Raw genomic sequence first — 24216 nt, 5'->3', positions numbered from 1 at the left:
TTAGTCTTTAACTCCGGTCCTCTCTTCTTCCCAATCACCTCTCAAATCCATCTCCTCTGCTCCCGCCCCATTGCCATACTTTAGCTTATCTCTCTCTTGGGTTACTACAACAGCCTCCTCCCTAGTTTCCCTTCATTCTAAAGGGCTCACTTGATCGTGTCATTTTCCCTACTCAAGAACTGCTCATGGCTCTCCAGCTGCCTACCACCAAAAAGAAGCCTGGATTCCCCAGACAGCTGTTTGAAGCATGTCTAATCTCGACACGCGCCAATGTTTAGTTTCACCATTTCTTACCTCCAGGTCTTTGTTTACAAGCTCAGAGCATCCTCTCCCACTTCTACCTCTCACAATCTTTATGAACGTCAAATGACTGGCTCAAATAATACTTTCTTCAGAAAATTCACAAACCAGAAGTAATTCCTCTCCAAAATCCATAGAGAAGTATCTCCAATGTCCCTCAGGATCTCCAAGTATCCGGAGTAGGATGGAAGACAGTAATTATGTCTGGGACCAAAGACTTTTGGGGCTGGGTTAGCACTAATAGGGGTTCCCCTTTCCTCCTGCACTATTACCCTGGACTCTGTCCCCCTGGACCTCTGTTAACACCAGTTCATCCTTGACTCCTCTCTTTCCCTCAACTTCTATTGGTGCTATTTCATTAATAACTCTCAAAGGATTTAGATTCCATAATTTGAAGTTAAAATGCTTCTATGTGAATGGTGCCCACTGGAGTAGTGCAACAGCAGCCCTGCTCAAATCCATTTCTTCTATGCTAACACTCCAGTTTGGGTCTTCCAGCTGGCCTCCATGCACAGAATCCATTTTTCATACTGCGAATGTGATGTTTCTAAATGACAAATGTTACTAAATTCCTCTCCTATTTATAATCCATTCACATGACAGTTCGTCACCAGAAACACTGATTCTTAACCTTTTGGGAGAAACACAAACCCTTTATGTATTTAATGAAAGTCATTAGCCATCTCCTTGACAAAAAAATACACATAGGTATACACACACAACATTTTTCATTCAGTTTCAGGAGGCTCATGGGCCACTTGAAGCCCATCTGGGGTCCATACACTCCAGGTTAAGAACCTCTGCCTCTACCCAATAACATCCACGTTCTTTTGCATATACTGTTCCTTCTGCCTGGACTGTTCTTCCACACTTCACCTTTCTGTCCCTAGCTAACTCTTACACATCCTCTAAGGCTTAGCTCTTAGGCTGAGTGGACCTGCATTAGACCTAGCTGGGGCCAGATCCCTTCCTCTGGGTTTCCACAGCCCCCTGTGCTCTCCTCTCTTATAGCCCTTCTCAGTCTCCCCAACTGACTGGGAACTTGTGGAAGGCAAGAACCATTACCCAGCACAGGCTGTAGCCACAGCAGAACTCCATAAGTGTCTACTGAAATGAATACTAACAACTGCTACACTGTTTTGAATACCCATTGTGTGCCAGGCACTCAGCGAGGTGAGTTCTATTTGTGATCTCATCTACTCTTCAATAAATAAACCCCATGATGTTGGTGGTATTGTGTCCTTTTTAACAGATAAGGAGGTAGGCTAAGAGATGTGAAGTGAGTGGTTCAGCTAGTGAGTGACAGAGTTGGGATTGAAATTGAGATGTGTTGGCACCAATGCAAGTATTGGTCCACCATGCCTCCCTGCCCTGGATTGTGAGATTGAGAGATGGCATCAGCAAAGAAAAAACAAAACAAAAAACAACAACAGCCCAGCTGGCGTGGCTCAGTGGTTGAGCATCAACCTATGAACCAGGAGGTCACAGTTCCATTCCCGGTTGGGGCACATGCCTGGGTTGCGGGCTGGATCCCCAGTAAGGGGCCTGCAGGAGGCAGCCAATCAATGATTCTCTCTCATCATTGATGTTTCTATCTCTCCCTCTCCTTTCCTCGCTGAAATCAATAAAAATATATTAAAACAACAACAACAATAAAACAAAACAGGACCAAGACCCAAGGCCAGAATGCCCTGCCTGGGCTCCATTTCCCAGAGCCACCTACTCTGACTTTCCCTCCTGTGTCACCTTCATGCAAGGCCAGGGACCTGACAAGGACCTTTCTTCTTTTGGTACCATCCCATGTACTACTTTCAGCCTCATCCCAAAGCCGCAGTATGGCCAGGCCATCCTTTTCTCCAGAACCATCCCCAGGCACATACAGATTTTAGATCCCATCTAATCCAATGCTACACACTTGACCATGAGGAAAACAAGACACAGATAGTCTCTGCCCTTCAAGAATTGATAGTCACCCAGGAGTTTTACTTTTATCCTCTCCAATCAGCCCTGAGAGATAAGTAGGCATTATCCTCATTACACAGACAAGGAAACAGAGGCTCAGATGTTAAATGTCTTGGCCCAAGTCATAGAGTTGGTAAGTGGCCAAACTTGGACTTGAACAAAGGTACCGACTCAACCATTTTTCCCCCATTAGGTCATCCCACTTGGAAGAGCCAAAAGTGGGCAACTATTTCTGGCAGGGATGGGGGAAGAAGGAAAACTATTACTATTTCAACACTCAATATACATGTCCCCTCCTGTAGGATATAGAAATGTTAGGTGCTCCTCCTCTGGCAGCCGTCTGAGCCTGCTTCTGTCCCATCCCAAACCATACTCCACTGTCATTGTCTATGTGTCTCTCTCCCTTCTAAAACGTGAACTCCCTAATGGTAGAACTAGCTACAGTTCACCATATCCAACCAAGGTTCAGCACAAGGCCTAACCAAGGGCAGGCAGGACAAACGTTTGCTAAATGAATGAGGGGGTCTTTCAGCTAGTTATTAAAAAGAGAAGCAAGATCTGAACAGTGGATACAGGAAAAAGATACAGAGGAGAAGGGAAATGAGTTAGTAAAAGCAAGGAAATGGCACCAAAGAAATAGGCCAATGCTTTTGAAATTGTGACAGGGTGCGTATAACATGTTGTCATTGTTGTTATGGGGATTTTGTTTTCCTTACAAGAATGGGAGCATACTATAAGCCCTGTTCTGCAACTTGCTTTTTTCATATAATAATAAGTCTTGGAGATCTTTCCATGCCAGTGTATTGAGATAAATCTTTTTCTTTTGATCTGCTACAGAGTAATCATGAAGATGGATCATGAAGGAAAAGCTGTTCCTTAGTAATGGACATTCAGGTAGTTTTAATTTTTCGCTATTACAAACAATGCTGCAATGAATATCTTTGCATATGTCTGGAAGTAGTTTTGAAGGATAAGTTCCATGCCGAAACCGGTTTGGCTCAGAGGATAGAGCGTCGACCTGTGGACTCAAGGGTCCCAGGTTCGATTCCGGTCAAGGGCATGTACCTTGGTTGCGGGCACATCCCCAGTAGGGGGTGTGCAAGAGGCAGCTGATCGATGTTTCTCTCTCATCCATGTTTCTAACTCTCTATCCCTCTCTCTTCCTCTCTGTAAAAAATCAATAAAATATATTTTTTTAAAAAGAAAAGTTCCTAAACATTGAATTGCTGGGCCAAAGGAATGAACATTTTGTTTAAAATGTAGATAAAAAGTTATTTCTGTTGCTTTAACACTTTTACAGACTAAATACAAATAGAGCATTCCTGCTAATATAATCGTGTTTTTATCTTGAGAAGCATATGTCATGCAAGCTTTCCATTAAGAGTTGGTTGAGCCCAGCCAGTGTAGTTCAGTGGTTGAGCGTTTTCCCATGAACCAAGAGGTCACAGTTCAATTTCTGGTCAGGGCACATGCCTGGGGTTGCAGCACAATCCCCTGTGGCAGTCGGGGGAGGGGTGTGCTCTCTCATCATTGATGTGTCTATCTTTCTCTCCCTCTCCCTTCCTCTCAAAATCAATAGAAAAACATTTAAAAAGAGTTGGTTGAGAATGCTATCCTATAAAGATATATGATAAAGTATGACTTAGATTTGCAGTTGGAATTGAGGTATTTCAGGAAAGCCTCTCTCTGCTAGCCAAATTGGGGTCCATACAGTAGTAAAACCTTAGAGAAATCTAGCTTTAAGACATCGTTCCTAGCTTGGAAGTACTAGTATCTGACATTTAAGATTCTGATAGCAACTGATAAAATTGTCCCATTAAAACAATGGTACCAATTTGTACTCCAATCAAGGTGAGAGGTTCTGTTCCCTCACAACCCTTTCAATACTTTAAATTTTAGTCCTTCCAAATTGATGCTCCATTGTTGTTTTAGTTACATTTCTTTGGCTTTAGTAAGCTTGAGCATTCTTTCTCATTCATTAGTTGTCTATTTCTTCCTTGAATTTTCAAAGCATGTTATTTCTCCATTTTAAATGGGTTCTACACCTTTTTTCTTATTTTTTTCCCCTTTTTTCTTATTGATTTCCAGGAGACAATATAGATACAAACAGAGATAGGAACCTTTGCCTGATATCTATGTAACAAATACTTTCCCCTAGCCTGTTGTTTATGTTTCAACTTTGTATACAGCATCCTTCTCCACACAGAAGTTCTTAACCTTAATGTAGTTGAAATTACTGCTCTTCACTTTATGGCTTATGGGTTTTTAAGTCATGCTCAGAAAGGCTTTTCTACCCTAATACTAAATATTCTGATAGATCTCAGAGGGAAATGGGGGGGGGGGAGGGCAAGGGAAGAGATTAACCTAAGAATTTATATGCACATTATGCATATATGCATAGCCCAGGGACACAAACAATAGTACGGTGAATGCCTGGGGTGAGGGGGTGGGGTGGGGGCCAGGTAGAGTTAACAATAAAAATAAATTTTTTAAAAAAGAACACATGGAGGCAAAAAATAAAATCCCTACATTGACAAAATGTGGAAAAAAAATCTGGATTTTCCTTTGGCAGTTTTACAGGTTTATTTTTTGTATTTGTTTATGTATGAGGTAAGGGTTTAATTTAATTTTTTTCCAAGTGGTAGCCAATAATCCCATCCCATTTACTGACTCATCCCACTGATTTGAAATGTGTTCTTTATCCTAAATTAAATTCCCATATGAACATTTGGATTTGTTTCTAAACTCTCTATTTTGTTCCATTTATGTATTGTTCTGTTTCTGTGATGATTTCTAATTATTGCAGTTTTATGGTAAATTTTTTGTATCAACTAGGGCAAGTCCCCCCTCATTGTTCTTTTTAAACACTTTTCTTAGTAATTCATGGGCATTTACTCTTCCAAACAAACTTCAAAATCCAATTGCCCAATTCTCAAAGAAAATATCACTGAAATTTGAATGAGAAATGCATAGAACCTTTTGACCAAATTGGGGGGGGGGGGGCAGGGAGGAAATGTCATTTTTACCTTGTTGAATCTTCCCATCCAGGAATAGGATAGGACTCTTGATTTATTCAAGTTTCCTTACAGCATTTGATGAAATTTTATAGTTGTTTTGTGTGTGTGTGTGTGTGAACTTTTATAGTTTTCTATAGAAAACTATTTCACATTTCTTGTAAATTCCTAGGGATTTTATAAATTTTTTTGTTATTGTGAATGAAATCTTTTTCTATTATGTCTTCTAATTAGTTATTGCTAGCATTCAGAGAAGCTGTTTAGGTGTATGTTTTCCTATATCTACCCATCTAACCGAATTTTCCTATTAGTTGTAATAATTTTTTGCTTTATCTGTTTATCTAAGTTGACACCCATATGATCTTCAAATCACGCTAACTCTGACTGTTTCTAATATTTATACAACTTATTTCTTTTTTTAAATCCCATTGGTTTAACTTCCAGAAAAACAATGGCTAATGACAGTGATAGCAGTCATCCTTATTTTGTTCCTGAATTTAATGGAAATTTACCTAGTACTTCCCTGTTACATTTGATGATTGTCTTTGGTTTCTGACAAAAATTCTTTACCAAGTTAAGGACGTTTTAATTGATTCCTAGCTTACTGTACTAGTTATCTATTACTGTGTAACAAATTACCCCAATGCAGCAAGATAACTAAGACACTAGGAGTTTTTAAATCAAGAATGAATATGTAGGTCAATGGGGGAAAAGGAGACATGTGTAACACTTTAATCAATAAAGAATAAATAAATAAATAAAAGAGTGAATATGTAATTTTACCAGATGATCCCCCCCCAGCATTTATGGAGATAGTTATATGATCTTTCCTCTTGAATCTATTAATGCAATTAATTACAATAACATCTTTCCCAATCTTGAACAATCCCTGCACTACTGGCACAAGCCTTCCTTTGTCATGACACATTCATCTTTTAATACACTGATGGATTCAGTTTGATAATTAAAATATTTGTTACTCTATTAATATGTGAGATTAGACTATAGTTTTCCTCTTTTTGTCTAAACCTGTCCAATTATACTAGCTTTCTTTTTTTAAAAATATATTTTATTGATTTTTTTACAGAGAGGAAGGGAGAGGGATAGAGAGCTAGAAACATCGATGAGAGAGAAACATCGATCAGCTGCCTCCTGCACACCCCCTACTGGGGATGTGCCCGCAACCAAGGTACATGCCCTTGACCGGAATCAAACCTGGGACCTTTCAGTCCGCAGGCCGACGCTCTATCCACTGAGCCAAACTGGTTCAGGCTATACTAACCTTCTGTTTATTTTTATTATTTTTATATCCTATATAATAAAAGCCTAATATGCTGTGTCTGGTGGATCAGTAGGCTGTTCAGCCAATCAAAGTGTAATATGCTAATGATATGCTAAGGCCGCTCAACCGCTCACTATGACGTGCACTGACCACCAGGGGGCAGACGCTCTGACTTGTAGGTTAGCTTGCTGCTGGGGTCCGGCCAATCGGGACTGAGCTAGATGGGCCAGACATGCCCTGGAGCCTTCCTGCGGTCCCTCCCTGGCTGACCAACCTCCCATGTCCCTCCCCGGCCCCGATTGTGCACCTGCACCAGTGGGGTCCCTTGGCCTGGCCTGCACCCTCTCGCAATCCGGGACCCCTTGGGGGATATTGAAGAGCCAGTTTCGGCCTGATCCCGCAGGCCAGGCAGAGGGACCCCACTGGTGCACGAATTCATGCACTGGGCCTCTAGTGTGTGTACACACACACACTAGCCTTCTGGAATGAACTGGGAAGCTGTCAATCTTTTCCTATTACCATTGAATCATTCAAGATTCTATAGAACTTCCGTACCAATTGGGCCTGGTATTATTTCTGAGGAGAAAACTTTTTGGCCATCTTTTAAACTTATTCTATTCTGCTCAGGTTTTCTGCCACTTCTTAAGTCATTTGGTAATTTATATTTTCCTACAATACCACCCATTTCATCTAGATTTTCACATTTACTGGCATAAAATTATACAAAGCATTTTCTTATGACATGTATTGTCTCCTCAGAATCTATGGTTAAATTGCTTTTATCATAGAGCATTTTGTGTTTTCTTGCCTTTTCTCAAACATATCTGCCAGAGGACAATTTGTCCAGTTTACTGGCCTTTTCAAAACCTACCTCTTAGTCAATCAAATCTTTTGTTTTCTATTTCACTAATTTCTGGTTTTTATCTACAGTAATTATTTTATTCTGCTTTCACTTGATTGTTCTTTTTCTACATTCTTGAGTGGAATAATTAGTTCATTCAATTTAAACTGTCTTGTTCTCTGGCAAAAGCATTTAAGACCACACATTTTCCTCTGGGAACCCCATAGTCATATTCCATAGGCCTTGATATACAGTATTCTCATTGGCATTTATTCTAAATAGTCCATAAATTCCCCTCTTCTTTCCTCTTTAACATAATTCTTTTTAAATTTTCAAATGGGCCTAGCCTTTTTGCCATTGCTATTAATATCTTATTTTATTGCATTATAATTAGAAAATGTAAAATGTGCTTTCCAATTAAGTTGGAAATAATGTTCTCCCAAGGTGTGGGCAGATTGTTCCCTCTGCCTAAATACCCTTCCCTATCTTATCCAAATGGCAAACTCTTACTCATCCTTTGAAAACAGTTCAAATGTTCTATCTTCTAGGGCCAAACACTCCTGCTTTTGGTGACAGGTATCTGGAGAAGAATTTTTAAGGCAGGACAAACTATAAACAGGTGCTCAATGTCCTCTTTGGTCTCCTAACCTGGTCCCCCAACCATTCTCCTCACGCGCTCTGCCACCCATGCCACAGTCACTCCAGGGGCTAGAGGGAGATAAGGGGAGGGTGTGGCAATGTTTTTGCCTATTTGTCTGCACCGGTGAAGGATTGGGGGAGGGATGGGTCTAGCTCTTACCTGCTCTCTGCCAGCCTGCCTGAGGGGGTAAGCTTCATGGAGTCAAGGACCTGAGTAGGACAGCAATACTGGTGTAGAGTATGAGACGCTGTGGACCTGAGAGACAGCGAGAGACAGAGAAAGAGAGACAGAGAGAGACAGGGAGGGTGGGGGAGAGGCAGGGTGGGGAATGGGGACAGTGAGGTGAGTGAGTGGGGGAGGGGGAAAGGGAAGATGAGAGGCATGGGTGATGGAGGATAGGGGATGGAAGAGGAAGGGTGTGAGGCAGGGAGGCAAGAAGGAGGAAAGGAGGGAGGAAACGGAGAAAGGGAGGGAAAGAAGGAAGGAAGGAAGGAAGGAAGGAAGGAAGGAAGGAAGGAAGGAAGGAAGGAAGGAAGAAAAAAAGAAAAAAACCACAAAGTCAAGAAAGAGAGGACGGCACTCGAACCACAAACAGAACACAACGACAACAGGGGGCAGCAGAGACAAAAGAGCCGGGCTGGGCCTCCCGTGTTCCAGGTGACTCCGTGGGGACCTTGGCCACGGAGACACTGGCACACCACAGCAGGGAAGGGGGAAGGGAGCCCTCCTCACACCAGACGCCACACGAGTAGGGAAGAGGGGGAGGGGGAGGGGGGATGAGAGAGAAAGGCAAAATATGTAGGGGTCTCCCCCTTATATCGGGTACTCCTCACAATAAGGGGAGGGATGGAGAGAGGAGCAGCTCTGGGTCCAAAGCGGGAAGAGCCCAGGCCAGGTGGGTGGAGGAAACACTGTAGGAGAGGGAGAGAGACAGCCAGAAACTGAAAGAGACAAGGAAAGGGTGCGACAGAACTGGAGAAAGACAGAGAAAGAGGAAGACAGAGAAGGGGCGAGACAAAGGACACAGAGAGAAGACAGGAAGAGGCAGCGAGTGCCAGAGGAGAGGAGAGGAGAGGGCTGAGGAGAGCTGACAAGGTCTCAGTGGTCTTGGTGACAGGATGGGACTAGGGGGTGAGCGGGCGAGTGGGGCCCAGCTAGCCAGAGGACAGGCTAGTTCCAAGGAGTAGAAGTCTTAGCTTCCCAGGCCAGTGCTGCACCCCCAGCCCCGGGCAGGGCCCACGCTCCGCCCCCCCAGCACTGTGTCCCCACCCCTACAGCAGGGTCCAAAGGCCCCTCTGCCTCCTGCTTCCCGTGATTAAAGTCCAGAGAATGAAAAGGGAGGAGTGGCATCGGGGTGGTGAGGCTGAGGGGCTGGCCCCGCCCCTACCCAGCACGGGACAGATGCTGGTAGTGGAGCTGGCCCTTCCTGGTCAGCCAGCCCCTGCCTCCCATAAGCCCCTGGAGGCTGCTTGTGGTCAGGGCCTGGCATTCAAGAGCCCAAATAAAGGCCTGAAAATGTGGCTGCAGGCTAGGTCAGCTGCCCACTATATCACTTGCTGCACATTGGAGGCTACCCAAAACTTAGAACCTTTAGAATCTTGGAATCTGAGACTCTTATCAGAGACTCTGAATCATCGTCAACACCAGAATGACAGTCTCAGCTGCTATCCATGTGCCAGTCACCCGCCCATAGTCCTCGGCCCCTTATCTCCTTAATCCTGAGACTCAGAGACTCTTCAGCTGCTGGAATGTTGGTATCAAGGAATCTCAGCAGCTATCTGGAGCCCTGCAGTGCTGGGCCAGGCTAGCACCCCAGATCAGCTACCAATCACACCCCTCCTGGCCACGGACTGCCCTGCTTGGGCCTCCAGGGTCTTTACGGCGCTGGGCACCCTGGTGTCTATGGGCTTCCCCACTGGAGCTGGCTCCCTCCCCCAGGCCAAAGGCCTCCAAGAGTCCAAGAGGGGAGCCAGGAACCAGGAAGCCAGGAGGCTGCTGAATCAGCAGCCCAGGGACCAGGTCCAGGCCTGAGCAGGAAGGGAGGGGGTCAGGCTGCAGGGGTTGCGGGGACCCAGGTTCCTACCTGCTACTCCTCCCGGGGGGCTCCATGGATCCGGACCTGTCCGGAGGGCAGGCCCCCTGGCCCTGGGCGGTGCCTCCACCGTGTCACCAAACCTTCCTCCCCAGCCCTTCCCTAGAAGGAGGAACCAAAGAGGCGGGGCCAGGCCAGCTGGGCTGTAGGCCAGACTGCAACTGGAAACTTTGCTCTTTCCCTTGCTCCCCCAGGAGGTTTGGGAAGTCCTGGTAAGAGGAAGCTGGTTTGTGAGCCCACAGTGGCTCTGATGGGCCAAACCCCAGGCTGGGCTCCCTATGTGCACCTCCACCCAAGCACCCTGTCAAGTACGCGTCAACAGCACTGTTCTCAAGAGAAAATGGAGATGGCAACATGGCACGGGTCACACAGCCAGGAGGTGGCAGATCCCCAAGATCAGGACCTGGTTTGGCCATTTCCAAACCTGGAATCTGTCCCCTCAGCCGTATCGCTGCCTTGGGAACACAGCAACCTTTCCATAGAGGCCTTTTCACACACCCTCATCTTGAGCACGGCTAAAGAGACCATTTGGTTGCTCTGGGAGGCTCCGGATCCCATAAAATTCAAAGCACTCATTTTGGGAAATCAGACTGGCCCTGGCCAATATTCTTGAGCACGGCAATAAGTCCTCATTCATTCAGTGTTGTTTTCTGCACTGGCTGAGAGAAAAGCTCCCTGCAGAGAAGGACAAAAATCAGAAGAAATGCCCTTCACAATCAAGAGGCTGTTTTGCCAAGGAAGTGGCCCCACCTGGTCTTACAGAAAGGGAAACTGAGGCCTGGGGAGGGGAAGAAAAGAGTCTGACTGACATTCCCACAGCTGGGCAGACTAGAACCTAGGCCCTGACTCCCCAATTACCTACCACAGAATGGGCGGGGCTGGCCAAAGGAGAGAATGTGGAGGATCTGAAGGATGCGGGCTCCTGAGCAGCACCCCAGATCCAGCTCAGAGCATCCCTGTCCTTTCACTGCCCCAGAGCCCAGGCCCCTGGCTGTTCTGAGCAGAAGGCAGCCCTGGGAGGGGCCAGGGGGCCAGTGATCTAGAAGGAATAGGAGCTGACAGGCAACAGGCCAGCCTTCCTGCTTCCCTGCTGGGGCAGCTGGTTCCTCTCAAGAAAGCCAAAGCTGCTGAGAGAGATTGGCCCTCCAAATCACCACAAAGTTGGCATCTATAGGCCCTTTGTGGCCTCTTCTGCCCACCCCTAAAGATCCTTGGTTCTCTGGACTCTGGACTCAGTGCCTGTTCTTTTCTCTCTCCTTTAGCAACTCTAGTTCCTGACGTAGCTGCACCTGGTGCCCATTTGCAGTTACCGTGCTAAGAGCGGCACCTCGGGCCCAACCCGCCTCTTGGCCTGGCAGGAGCTGAGAGATGGAAAGTCCAGTCCTGGCCCTAAAGCTGATGCTGTGTGACCTTGGGCAAGTCCCTTCCCCTCTCGGGTGAGGCCAAGAGCCTTCATTTTGGTGCCTGGGAGAGCTGAGTACAAGTCCCAGGTCAACCACTTTTCAGCTGGTAACCCCTCTGAGGATCAATTTATCCTATATAATAAAAACCTAATATGCTAAGTGTCCAACAGTTCGTTCGTTTGTTCGACCAGTTGCTATGACGTGCACTGACCACCAAGGGGCAGATGCTCCGACCGGTAGGTTAGCTTGCTGCTGGGGTCCGGCTGATCAGGACTGGGCGAGACGGGCCAGACATACCCTGGACAAATCCGTGCACCAGGCTGGTTTCGGCTTAATCCCCACAGGCCAGGCTGAGAGACCCCACCAGTGCACGAATCTGTGCACCAGGCCTCTAGTTCATCTATAAAAGACAAGTGGCTATTCCTGCCTCCCGGGTTCTTGTGAGGATTCAGTGAGACGAATGAGCACATGAGGAAGTATCTCAGCTTGAGCCTAAGTCGGTCCCTTCTCCCAGAGAAGCCAGAGAGACCCATGGGAAGGCTGTTTGTTTCGGGGGTGGGACAATGGCTAGGGAAATCTCTCTTAATCCAGGCCACTCTTGGAATTCAGACTATGTGAACATGTTGGGTAGACTCATGTGATGACCCGCCAGAGACTGCAGGGAAGAAGGAATTATGGGTGAGGACATTGACCTGGCCACAGGGCACTGGCCAGGCCTTCATTCCCTTGTTCACAGAGCCTGCAGACCAGGCACTGGGCTTGGGGTTAGACAAGCAGTGACTAAGGGTAGTCAATGTCCTGATCTCATGGAGCTTATATTCGAGTGAGAGGAAACAGATGTTCAACAACTAATGGAGTTAAGATGGGCAAAAGCGGAGGTAGCAGGAGAGAATGTTCCAGGCAGAGGAAATAACTTGGGCAAAGGACCTGAGGGGCTATTTCTAGGAACTGCAAAAAGGCCAAAAGGGCTGAATGGAAAAAGCTAAGAGAAGAGAGGTGAGACTAGAGATGTGGGCAGGGGCCTAATCATGCAGGAAGCCACAATAATGTTTTAGTGTGTATGCTAAGAACAGTTTGGCAGCCTGTGGTTCATGGATAGGCATACAGGGTGTCTCGGAAGCCACTGAAGCTGTATGACAAATATTAATGCGTAACAGCATGTTTCCAAGGAGAGTATAACTTTCATCAGATCCCAGGTGGGGTTGTGATCCCAAAAGAATAGGGAAGCTCTTTCTATGAGTCCATTCACAAGTGCCTAAGCCGAGCAACTGCAAGGCATTCTAGAACCTTCTGTGAGCTGGCCCCTACCTCTCCCATCTCCAGCTAGTCTCAGCCTTCCCCCATCTTCACCCTGTGCTCCACCCAGACAGGAATGCTTGCAATCGTCAGTCACTCTGCTGTCAGCCTATCTTTGCCTGTGCCTTCCCTCCACTCAAAAGGCCCTTCCCCACCACCCCGCCCCACTGCCACCACCCTACCTCTTTAGCTCCCCCTTGTTCTCAGAGGTTGCGGTCCTCTGGGAACCTGCTCTGACCCCTCCCCTGTGTCCTTCCCACCCTGTACTTCTCTTGGCACTGTCTGTTGCCTCTTCTGAGCCAGGAGCTCGATCTTATGCATCTCAGTGTCCCCATCGTTCAACACAGGGCACCCAATCACACAAGTCAGTAAGGTGTTGGTTGGAGACACAATCCACAGAGATGGAGGCTGCAAGATGGGCTTGTGGACACTAGAGGGCACTGTGGCCTCTGGAATCCAGGCCTGATGCTGGCCAGGCGGGCTCCAGGGCCTGGTATGCAAACTTCCTGTCTCCAAGGAACCCTGAAGCATGGAAACTGCTCTTGGGTTCTGGAGCTCCTCAGCTCTGGGCCTCATTGACCAGGGTCCCTGTTCCAGCCCCCAATTCACTTTCTGCCCCCTTTCCACACCACTTGTCAGGACCGGGCCATCCTACTGCACACACAGCCTTCGTAATTCACAAATGCAATGCCAAGTACCCCTCCTACAGCCCTAGCATACATTTTTTTTTGCTCTGTCTGCAACACTGGCCACTTCACCTCACCCCACCCCCACAGCTCACCTGGCTAACTTCTACTCATCTTCCAACTCTCAGCTTAGATGTCAGCTTGGAGAAACCGCCCTGTCCCTCAGGCTGGGTTGGGTATATTTCCGAGGTGCTCCCACAGCATCCTGCACTTCCCTGTAATTGTCTGTAATTGTCTGTTTCCTTCCCTGTTTCCCTACAAGACAGTGCGTTTCCTCAGAGGAGGACTCTGGACTCTGTTATTACTCATCATTGTGACCAACTGCGTTTAATTTAGCACATTAGTGCCTGGCACATCATCCTTAAGTGAATGATTCAATAAATGGATGGATGACCTCTAACAAGTGACTTTACCTCTCTAGTTTTCTTCTGTTTGCAATTTAAAAAGTGGATGTGATCACCACAACTTAGTAGGGCGGCCAGGACGATTGAAGATAATATGTGTTGAGTGCTAACAGTGCCTGATACATAGTAGACATTTCTGAAATCAAAAAAATAGTTAATATTTGGAATAGTGAAAAAAGGGAGGGAAGGAGACGCTGCCTGGAGCTGGGGATGATCTCACCCACTCGGGTTTACCATTTACATGTGCAAGATGGTTTTAACAATAATAAGAAAAGTATCATTTTTTAACGTTCTCCGTGTTTTCTTAGTTCATTTGTTCTTTATTATTACTATTATTATTCATTTCAGAGAGGAAGGGAGAGAGAAAGATAGAAACATCAATGATGAGAATCATTGATCGGCTGCCTCCTGCACGCCCCACACTGGGGATCGAGCCCACAACCCGGGGATGTGTTCTGACCGGAATCAAACTGTGACCTCCTTGTTCATAGGTTGACGCTCAACCAGTGAACCACACCAGCTGGGTGAGCAGCATCATTTTTTACTGTTTTATTAGAAATAACAACAGCATCTGCTATGTGACAGACCGGAAACAGGAGGCTCCCAAGGAGGAGGGGCGCAGCCTCTAGCCTCAGCCAGAGAATGCGAGGCCAGGGCTGAGGTCAGAGCTGCAGGCATTGCCCCAGCGTCTGGAGACCAGTCATTACAGGCACGGCTGGTTCCAAACTCTTTACTCATAGGTGAAAACTCGTCTAAGGGGTCATTAATTCCCTCTGTAATTAATGCAAAAACTGCAGGGTTTGTATTCATGGAAAACTAAGCTCAAGCATCAAGCTGATAATATTGATAATGTGCGCTTGTAATTACATACTGCAGGTAACTATAAATTCAGTCACTGCACTAATAAAATGTAAAAATTCCTGAAGCAACCAAGAACTTGGTAGCGGCTGTACCATGGGTAACATTATGCCCATCATTCTGAGGCTATGAAAATCACCACATACTGGGAGCAATGGTAATAAGGGGGAATTTTTTTGGTGAAACGGGGTGTTCTGATGCAAAAGCATGATATTTGAAAGCATAGGGAGCAAAGATCTATTTGCATTACAGTAGGAACCAAAACCTTGATGAATGGGCAATCTTATATTGTGGGTGGGTCTCTGAGCTGACTGCGACCCAGGCTCCAATCTCACTGTGGACACATAAAAGCTGTGGTCACTGTAGAAGACCAAGTATCGAGCATTTGATCTCTCTACCCTTACCCAATTAAAGAGAATTGATTCCCACCTACAGCCCCTTGCCACCTCGTGTGACCATTGGCTAGACAGAAATGCTGTGATCATAGGGGGGTAGACCCTGAAGCTAGAAGGTTGTGTGTGAAAGCAGAGGCAGCCAAGCCAGAGAGAGGAGTCAGTGACAAAGAGATGACAGGGACCAGGCAAGCCATGAGAGGTGAGAGTCAAGACATAGGCCCCAGAAATGGAGAGAGAGAGAGAGAGAGAGAGGAAGGGAGAGAGGAAAGAAGGGAGAGAGACAGAAACAGAGAAAGAGAGCACGCAATCTTGGTCCTTTGGTCCTTGACTTCTTGGTCCCACTTCCAGCTGGCGGGTGGCCTGGCTATACTTCATATACTGTTCTTAGATTCCATGAGATGTAGCCTTGCAAGAGGTCCCCCTACCCTTTATTCTTGACTGAGTCTGAGTGGATTTCTGTTCCCCGCAACAAAATGTACCCAGGCTAACAGAAGGGAAAATTGGGCATATAAGTGCAGAGTTTGCACAGGCAAAAACGATAAAGAACACTTATGGCCCGGTCAGTGTGGCTCAGTGGTAGAGCATTGACCTATGAACCAGGAGGTCACAGTTCGATTCCCGGTTAGGACACATGCCCAGGTTCCAGGCTCTATCCCCAGTGTGGGGCATGCAGGAGGCAGCCGATCAATGACTCACTCCCTCTCATCATTGATGTTTCTATCTCTCTTCCTCTCTGAAATCAATAAAAATATATGTTAAAAAAGAACACTTATGTAGGGAGGGGTGAATGCAATGATAAAGCAGTTGTGTTTGTTCACCCTAATGCTCCCTCATTCCCTGACACTTTCTACCACAGACAAACGCTGAAGCCACACGCGCGCACACATTGACATCCAGTGGCACACAGAAACAAAGGCAGCGACAACCAGATATGCTCCTATGTGGACACCCGGACATGCATGGCCGCGCTAGCATGCGGCACTGCCACTGCGCTCTTCACAGCACACAGACAGGGCCGGCCGGCCAGCAGGGAGCACCCACACGCATGAACGCAGTGGCATGGAGCACCCACATGCATGAACGTAGGGGCAGGGAGCTCCCACATGCATGAACGCAGAGGCAGGGAGCACCCACATGCATGAACGCAGAGGCAGGGAGCACCCACATGCATGAACGCAGAGGCAGGGAGCACCCACATGCATGAACGCAGAGGCAGGGAGCACCCACATGCGTGAACGCAGAGGCAGGGAGCATCCACATGCATGAACGCAGAGGCAGGGAGCACCCACATGCATGAACGCAGAGGCAGGGAGCACCCACATGCGTGAACGCAGAGGCAGGGAGCACCCACATGCGTGAACGCAGGGGCAGGGAGCTCCCACATGCGTGAACGCAGTAGCGCTGCCCAAAAGGCTGGGGCTAGGAGTGGAGGTTTGACTGGATGCTGCGCAGCCTCCCTCCCCAACTACCAAGTGACTCATCCCCAGGGCTGCTAATTAAAGCCAGGACAGAGGGGACAGAAGTGAGGGGAGGGGAAGAGAGAGGTTTATTTTGGTGCCAACCAGGCACACAGCCAGTTTAGGGGTCACCCACTTCCTGGAGCTGGGCCAGGCGGGGGCACAGGAATGCAGACAGGAAGGGGGGGGGAGGACCCTTTTACCCCTTCTTGTCTCTTGTGAGCTTCCTGGAAAGGTACCTTCTTTGGGAAAATTACCCAACTTCCCCCACCTCCCTCCTCCTCTGTCCCACTGTCAGATTCCAACTCTGCCCCCTCCAGACTCTCATCCTTACAACGGGTTCTCCTGGGCACCACACTGCCATTGGGGCTTGTCAGAGCCGACTCATCTGTGTTTGCACCCCACTCTGGATCTCTCTCTCTCTCTCTCTCTCTCTCTCTCTCTCGCCCCAAGGATCCCACAACATAGGCCTGGTACATAGGGGATGCTCTGCAATATTCTGGAATATTACTGGGTTAACCCCGCTATAGCACAGTGTGGTCGCTGCAACTCTGGATTCCTATTCTAATTCTGCCACGGGGAGAATCATTTTAGTCCTCTAAGCCTCGGCTTCCTCATTTGTAAAATGACAAGAATATATGCCCTGTAGGATTGTTGTGAGGATTCAATGAGAGAACAGATGAAGTACCCAGCACAGCTTTAGCCATCACCTAGAAAGTGCTGTTGCTAACACCCACCTCAGGCCCAGGGGGAGGCCGAACAGGGGTGGGGGATGGGGGTGGGGGCAGCACTTACAGAGCCAAATTCCAGGCCTGGCTCCATCACACAGCACCCAGAGAACCGCAGACAAGTCACAAGCTCTCAGGGCGCTGTCTGTCATGTAAAATGGGATCTGCGATATGACACCATCGATCTACTGTAAAGGCTTTCGCCTGTCAAGTGTCCCGCGTGGAGCCCAGCTCCCAGAAGCGGCTTGATGAGCTGCAGCACTGATTGCCAGGGATAGCAGCAGGAGCTCAGACCTTGGGAGCCGAAGAAGCCCAGGAGGGAGGAGGCGGGCAGGGAGGGCTTCCCAGAATGGGCAGGACTGGAGTTGGGCCCCAGAGCACATTGGGCGGGCGGGGCTGTAAGTGACAAGATTCCAGGCAAAGGAAGTGATGGGAACGGACAGCTGGACGGGGCGGGCACCCAGGCAGCAGCGAACAGCAGGCAGCAGGAGAGGAGGCAGTGCAGCTCTGGGCACGGGCTGTGTCTTGCACTTGTGAATGCGGGAACCACGGAGAGTCGTCTGTGAGGTCTCAGCCACCCCAGATTCCCAGGAGGTCAGCCCAAGGAAGAATTTTAGAGATGATCTAATCCCAAGTCCCGCTGGACAGATGGGGGCACTGAGGCCCAGAGTGGGAGGCCTCCTCTGGGAGCAGAGCCAGCAATGGCTGCTCCTCCCACCTCTCCTCCCTGAGGTTGCAGCGGCTCCTGTTGCCATGGGGACATCCCAGCTCCAAGGGTATCGGCAGCTCCCCTCCCCCTCCCTCCTTCCTTAGCAACAGGCCACCTCCTCCAGCTCTCAATCTTGCGTGCCTAGCAACCCCAGCCTGGTCCCGGGTCCCCCGACTCACTCCCCAATTCCAGTCTGACCCTAACTGCAGAGGCAGTGCCTCCAGGCCTGGGACCCCTCCTGCCTGCCCCTCTGTTTTCAAGTTCTACACTTCACCTTTTTCCTTATTGAGCACTGACAGTGGATTAGGTTAGGACAGTGGTCGGCAAACCGAGGCTCGAGAGCCACATTCGGTTCTTCGGCCCCTTGAGTGTGGCTCTTCCACAAAATACCACGGCCTGGGCGAGTCTATGTTGAAGAAGTGGCATTAGAAGAAGTTTAAGTTTAAAAAATGTGGCTCTCAAAAGAAATTTCAATCGTTGTCCTGTTGATATTTGGCTCTGTGGACTAATGTGTTTGCCGACCACTGAGCTAGGAGAAGGCAGAGGGCACGCCAATGTGTTAGCCACTGATTGGTGCTGAGCATCGATTTACTGTAAGTTCTCTCATCAACCCAAGGAAGTCAGAATCATTATCCTCATTTCACCGATGAGGAAACAAACAAGGATCAGAGAAGTTAAGTGGCTTCACCAAGAACACACAGCAAGGAAGCAGGCTCTGCTGAGAGCTAGCTTCGGGAACTTGAGCCATTGCCAGTCCCTCTCTGGACCTTGGCTTAAGGTGCCAGCAGGTCTGACAACTTCTCACTGATCTGCAGGAAGTCCAGGCACCTTCTACCAGCTGTTCAGCTCTAATTAGATAGACTCCACACTTCCTCTGGCATTCCGCGCTTGGAAGCCCTCAGGCCTGGGCCTTGCCAAGGGGGTAGGGGGGGTGGGGGGGTGTGTTTTCAATCCACCAATGATGCTCATTCCTTGCTGTTCTACTTCCAACACAGCCTCGGCCTAATCCCTCTCCTTGGTGTTCCTGCTACCCTCCTAACCTTTCCCCTTCACACGCACACGCTGTTCATTAGAGGAGGGCACTGGGGCTCCAAGGGATGAACAGAGTTGTCCAAAGTCACATGTCTAGCCCTGGCACATTTGCTCAGTGGTTACAGCGTCAGCCTGCAGACCAAAGGGTCGCCGGTTTGATTCCTGATCAAGGGCACATACCTCGGTCGCAGGCTTGATCCCAGGACCCAGTGTGTGGGGAGGGCACATGTGGGAGGCAACCAATCGATGTGTCTCTCTCACATCGGTGTTTCTCTCTCCCCCTTCCTCTCTCCCCTCCCCTCTCTCTCAAAACAAGCCAACAAAACAAAATCAATGGAAAAAATAGCCTTGGGTGCAGATTAAAAAAACAAAAAAATGAAGTCACATATTTAGAAAGTGACCTAACCATAAATGGAGCCCTTTGCTTCCCTTGCTTTGCTGGGGAGCCCAGACTCTCCTCCAAACTTCCCCGGCTCCTCCCTGGCGACAGAAGGCGTCTGGGACCCAGCCCTGCCCAGCGTTCTGATCTTGAACATTTGAGCCTTCCCTGCCCAGATCTGTTTTAGCCCAACTGACTGCCACCATCTGTAAGTCCACCCTCACTTCCTGGGCATGCTGGTTCCACTGCCAGCAATGCCCTCTGTATGCAGAGTCTGCGTGTCCATCCTCCACAGCCCAGCTTAGATGCCACCTTCTCCCGGAAGCCACCCCGGACCCATAACTGGAGTTCAAGAATTTACAAGCAGGCCAAGCCAGTGTGGCTCAGTGGTTGAGTGTCAACCTATGAACCAGGAGGTCTCGGTTCAGTTCCCGGTCAGGGCACATGCCCAGGTTGTGGGTGGTCTCCATTCCCAGTGAGGGGCGTGCAGGAGGCAGCCGATCAATGATTCTCTCTCATCATTGATGTCCCTCTCTCTCTCTCTCTCCTCTCTCCCTCTCCCTCTCTGAAATCAACAAACACATATTTTTTAAAAATTGACATGCAGGTACTGAGAGCATCCTCAGACAGCCCACGTAGCCCGGGCTCCCACTGTGTTTGCATCATCTTGTCCCACAAATGCTATGTCTCAGGTCCCTTCGACAACCTAGGTTTGACCCTTGCTTCTCCAATTGCTGAGTTCTCAAGGGCCCTGTAGCTTCCTCGACTGTGGGCCCAAATGCAGACACTGGCTTTGGAACCAGACAGCCCAGGGTGTGAGTCAGAATGATGCCTTTCGGCCCCATGGCTCTTCTTTCCTTGGGCATCACTGACCCTCTCGGGAACCTCATCTGTCAATCAGGGATCCTAATCCATGTCTAATAGGGTTGCTGTGAGCATGAAATAAGAACATGTTCAGATTTCTTAGCATGCGAGGAGCAAATGATAACTGCTATTATTCCTAATATTAGGAGGAGGCTGAGGAGGATTACTATGATCTGCAAGGCTTCCCACAGCTCCCGCAGGGACGACGTGGGCCGGGCCCTGGGCTGTGTGCCAGGCAGACCTGGGTTTGAATCCAGGCTCAGCCAAATATTAGTGGCGTGTCTTTGGGCAAACCAGGCTGAGCCACAGTTGTCTCAACTGTAAAACAATGATGATAAGGCCAGCCCAGGTTCCGCCTACAGTGTCACTGGGAGGATCAAACAAAAGAAAGTCGATGACAACTTCAGTAAGCTGTAAAGACCCAACTTATATCACCATATGACTTATGATTATGATAATTACTAAATACCCTGAGCTCCAGGTCACGGGAACTCCCCTGCTGGGAAGAGCACAGAGGGAGAGACACTGTCAATCTGTCCCTCAACAAGTAGCAGGCACATCAACAGGAAGGAAGCCCAAACTGCCTTTCTCTAAGCCCACAGTGGGACAGTGGGATCCCGGTCCTTTTGGAGACCAGTGCCTTCCTAAATGCTAGGACAGCCCGGCTGGTGTGGCTCAGAGGTTGAGCGTCGACCTATGAACCAGGAGCTCACAGTTCAATTCCCGGTCAGGGCACATGCCCAGGTTGTGGGCTCGATCCCCAGTAGGGGGCGTGCAGGAGGCAGCTGATCAATGATTCTCATCATGGATGTTTCTATCTCTCTCTCCCTGTCCCTTCCTCTCTGAAACCAATAAAAATATGTTTAAAAAATAATAACAAATGCTAGGATTGGCTGTGCCCATGCCATATTCTTCGCTGCGTGCACTGCAGGGACTAACTGTGTCTTGTCATATTCACTGGGCCAGACATCACATTCCCCTTGATTTCCTGATGGCCCAAGTGTTGTCCCATTCCACAGCCCCGGCCTTAGCCTTGGGCATCAGTGTGCTTCCCCCACCTCCCCACCCCCCCACCCCCGCTCTGCCTGGGATGCTAAGGAACAGTATGTCTTTCTGCACCTCTGTCTGTATGCTAGGCTCCTCTGCCCTCTCCTGCATCCACTGCCTGGATGCCAGGGCCTGGGCTGCTGCATATGGTTGGACAAGCTGTGCCCTGCCAAGGGTTCACAGCCAAGAGGGCATGAGTGGGGGCTGAATCCAACCTGTGCTCTGCTCACTGAGCCGGAAACCCTGGTGATGGGCTGAAGGAGCCCCATGGAAAGAGAACATTCCTCCAACTGACCCACTCAGTGGATTCTACTCTTCCCAAAGGTTCTGTATATGCTGGTCACAGCCTTGACTGGGATCTGGCGTGCCCATCCCATGCCTTTGTCATCTGGGCCCATCTCATCTCAGAGGCCCACCTCATCACTCCCTACCTGAATGCTAAGACGAATGGGCCCTCCTCTGAAACCCCCATCATTCCCACTTAGCCCCTTCACTTAACACTTGTCTTCATGAAGCTTCTGATGGTTTAAGGCCTGGGAAATGCACAAATAGCCCTTGTCTCTAACCCAGTTTTACTCCCACCTACTGAAGTGGCAGATTTATCACACCCTGAAAACTTACTGCAACTTGCAAACCTTTTTAGCAAGCACACACACACACACAAAATGTGCGCTTGTCACCATAATGTATATTTCTAATATGTAGAATGCGTCACATCAAAAGTCCATCCAAATCCCACTAACTCAGGGTTAGAGTTGTTCAGGGTGGGGCATGAGAGCCAGACCAGGGAAGCCCCACATTTATCATGCCCTCTTCTCCGGGGAGGAGAAGGTTGAAAAGGTCCCAGGGCCAGAGCTGAACTCTCTGCGGGTCAACTTTCCCATCTGGGCAGCTCCCAGGAACCCCTTGGGGGTTCAGCCCAGCCCCGAATCAGCTAGGGTTAGAAAGACTGAGGAACAGTTTCAAGCCCCTCCCCATACCTGCCAGCCCCCCACCCCACTCCACAGCACCCCTAATACCAACGGGACAAAACCCTTGGAGTTGGCCCCCACTTCTGCCCATGGATCCCGAAGTAACAAACCAAAGGCCCCCACCACAGTCCCTGTCCCATCTCCCAATCACTATTAAAGAAAGGAGGTACTGACCTGACTGTTCTGGAATTCTCACCATCCGATCTGAAAGAGAAACAGAGAAAGAAAAATGACAGTCAGCATATGCTCTCACCTCTTCTCCCTCTGCCCTATGCAGTGTCCTTGAAGGCTAACATGCATCATGAAAATGAGGAGTAAGGTATTTCAGGGAAAGCAAAGAGCCGGTGCAAAGAGCTTGAGATGGCAAAGGGCCTGGCCAGTTTGGGACAGGGAGGAGGACAGTGTGGCTGGGGTGGAGTGAGTGAGGGGAAGAGTGGTTGGAGGTGAGGTCAAAGAGACGCCAGGAACCACCCAGCTGGCATGGCTCAGTGGTTGAGCATCAACCTATGAACCAGATCATGGTTTCTTTTTTAAAATATATTTTTATTGATTTCAGAGAGGAAGGGAGAGGGAGAGAGAGAGATAGAAACATTAGAAACATCAATGATGAGAGAGAATCACTGATCTGCTGCTTCCTGCATGCCCCCCACTGGGGATTGAGCCCGAAACCCAGGTACATGCCCTTGACCAGAACCAAACCCGGGACCCTTCAGTCCGCAGGCTGACACTCTATCCACTGAGCCAAACCAGGTAGGGCAGATCATGGTTTGATTCCCAGTCAGGGCACAGGCCCTGGTTGTGGGCTCTATCCCCAGTGGGGGTGTGTGCAGGAGGCAGCCACTCAATGATTCTCTCTCATCATTGATGATTCTATTTCTCTCTCCCTCTCCTTTCCTCTCTGAAATCAATAAAAACATATATTTTAAAAAAAGAGATGTCGCCAAAAACCGGTTTGGCTCTGTGGATAGAGCATCGGTCTGCGGCCTGAAGGGTCCCAGGTTCGATTCCGGTCAAGGGCATGTACATTGGTTGCGGGCACATTCCCGGTAGGGGGCGTGCAGGAGGCAGCTGATCGATGTTTCTCTCTCATTGATGTTTCTAGCTTTCTATCCCTCTCCCTTCCTCTCTGTAAAAAAAAAAAAAAAAAAAAAGAGATGTCATGAACCAACCATGTGGGGCTGGTGAGTCACGGTGAGGAGTGAGGCCTTCCTCAGAGTGGCTGAGTGGCAGCTGCAGCTGTGGGCAGGGGCAAAGTCCAAGCTTTGAACATCAGACTGAGCCTCAGATATCAGCTCTGCCACTTACCAGTCCTTCCCCTCTCGGAATCTGAGCCTCAGTCTCCCCACTTGTAACATGAGGCCAAGTCTCACAGGGCTGTTGGGATGATTAAGCCCTTTAGAACCCAGCAGACAAATGCCAGGTATTATTAACAACATAGAAAAGGCTTTGCCAATTGCTTGGTCCAACCTGCTTATTTTCCAGAGGAAGAGAACAAGGCTGAGAGGGTGAGTCAGCTGCTGAGCTCCTTTCTACTACATTGGTCTGCCTTCTTCATTGTGAGGCCCCCTCAGAGGCAACGGAAGGGCGACAAAGGAGAATGGAGTGGGGACAGCTTTGAGGGAAATGAGGGGATGAGTGAAATCTGAGCCACACCCTTCCGCTGCTCCTCCTCGCCTGTGTGCAGGGGAAGGGGGTTAGGAAGGAACATAGTGCGTTGATGTTGATGCGTTGGGGGTGGGGAAGGGCAGGAAGAAGGACCAGGGAACTTGGAAAAAGTGGGACAGTGTGGGAAGTGCCTTCTTCATCCCCTATTGTCTTCTTTCTCCTTCTTTACCTCCTCCCCCAACCATGACACA

The 24216-nt window shown here is 48.7% G+C and overlaps 1 protein-coding gene across 3 annotated transcripts in view; it reads right to left on the bottom strand.

The window, feature by feature from the left end:
* IQSEC2 (IQ motif and Sec7 domain ArfGEF 2) overlaps positions 1–24216 on the bottom strand; it is an 85263-nt gene that overhangs the window by 35665 nt on the left and 25382 nt on the right. Inside the window, exons 2-3 of one of the 3 annotated variants that reach the window (XM_028135051.2) lie at positions 22535–22564; positions 8199–8294 (exon numbers count right to left, since the gene is read on the bottom strand). In XM_028135051.2, coding sequence (XP_027990852.1) covers positions 8199–8294; positions 22535–22564 — 126 coding nt within the window. Of the gene's footprint in view, positions 1–8198; positions 8295–10122; positions 10210–22534; positions 22565–24216 lie in introns of those variants that run through there. The other 2 variants (XM_008158307.3, XM_054713942.1) reach the window with 2 other exon arrangements.

Source organism: Eptesicus fuscus, chromosome 1 (genome assembly GCF_027574615.1).
Source record: "Eptesicus fuscus isolate TK198812 chromosome 1, DD_ASM_mEF_20220401, whole genome shotgun sequence".
Classification (NCBI taxonomy): Eukaryota; Metazoa; Chordata; class Mammalia; order Chiroptera; family Vespertilionidae; genus Eptesicus; species Eptesicus fuscus.
Note: the sequence above shows the minus strand (reverse complement) of the source record. Positions and strands in the feature narration are given on the sequence as shown.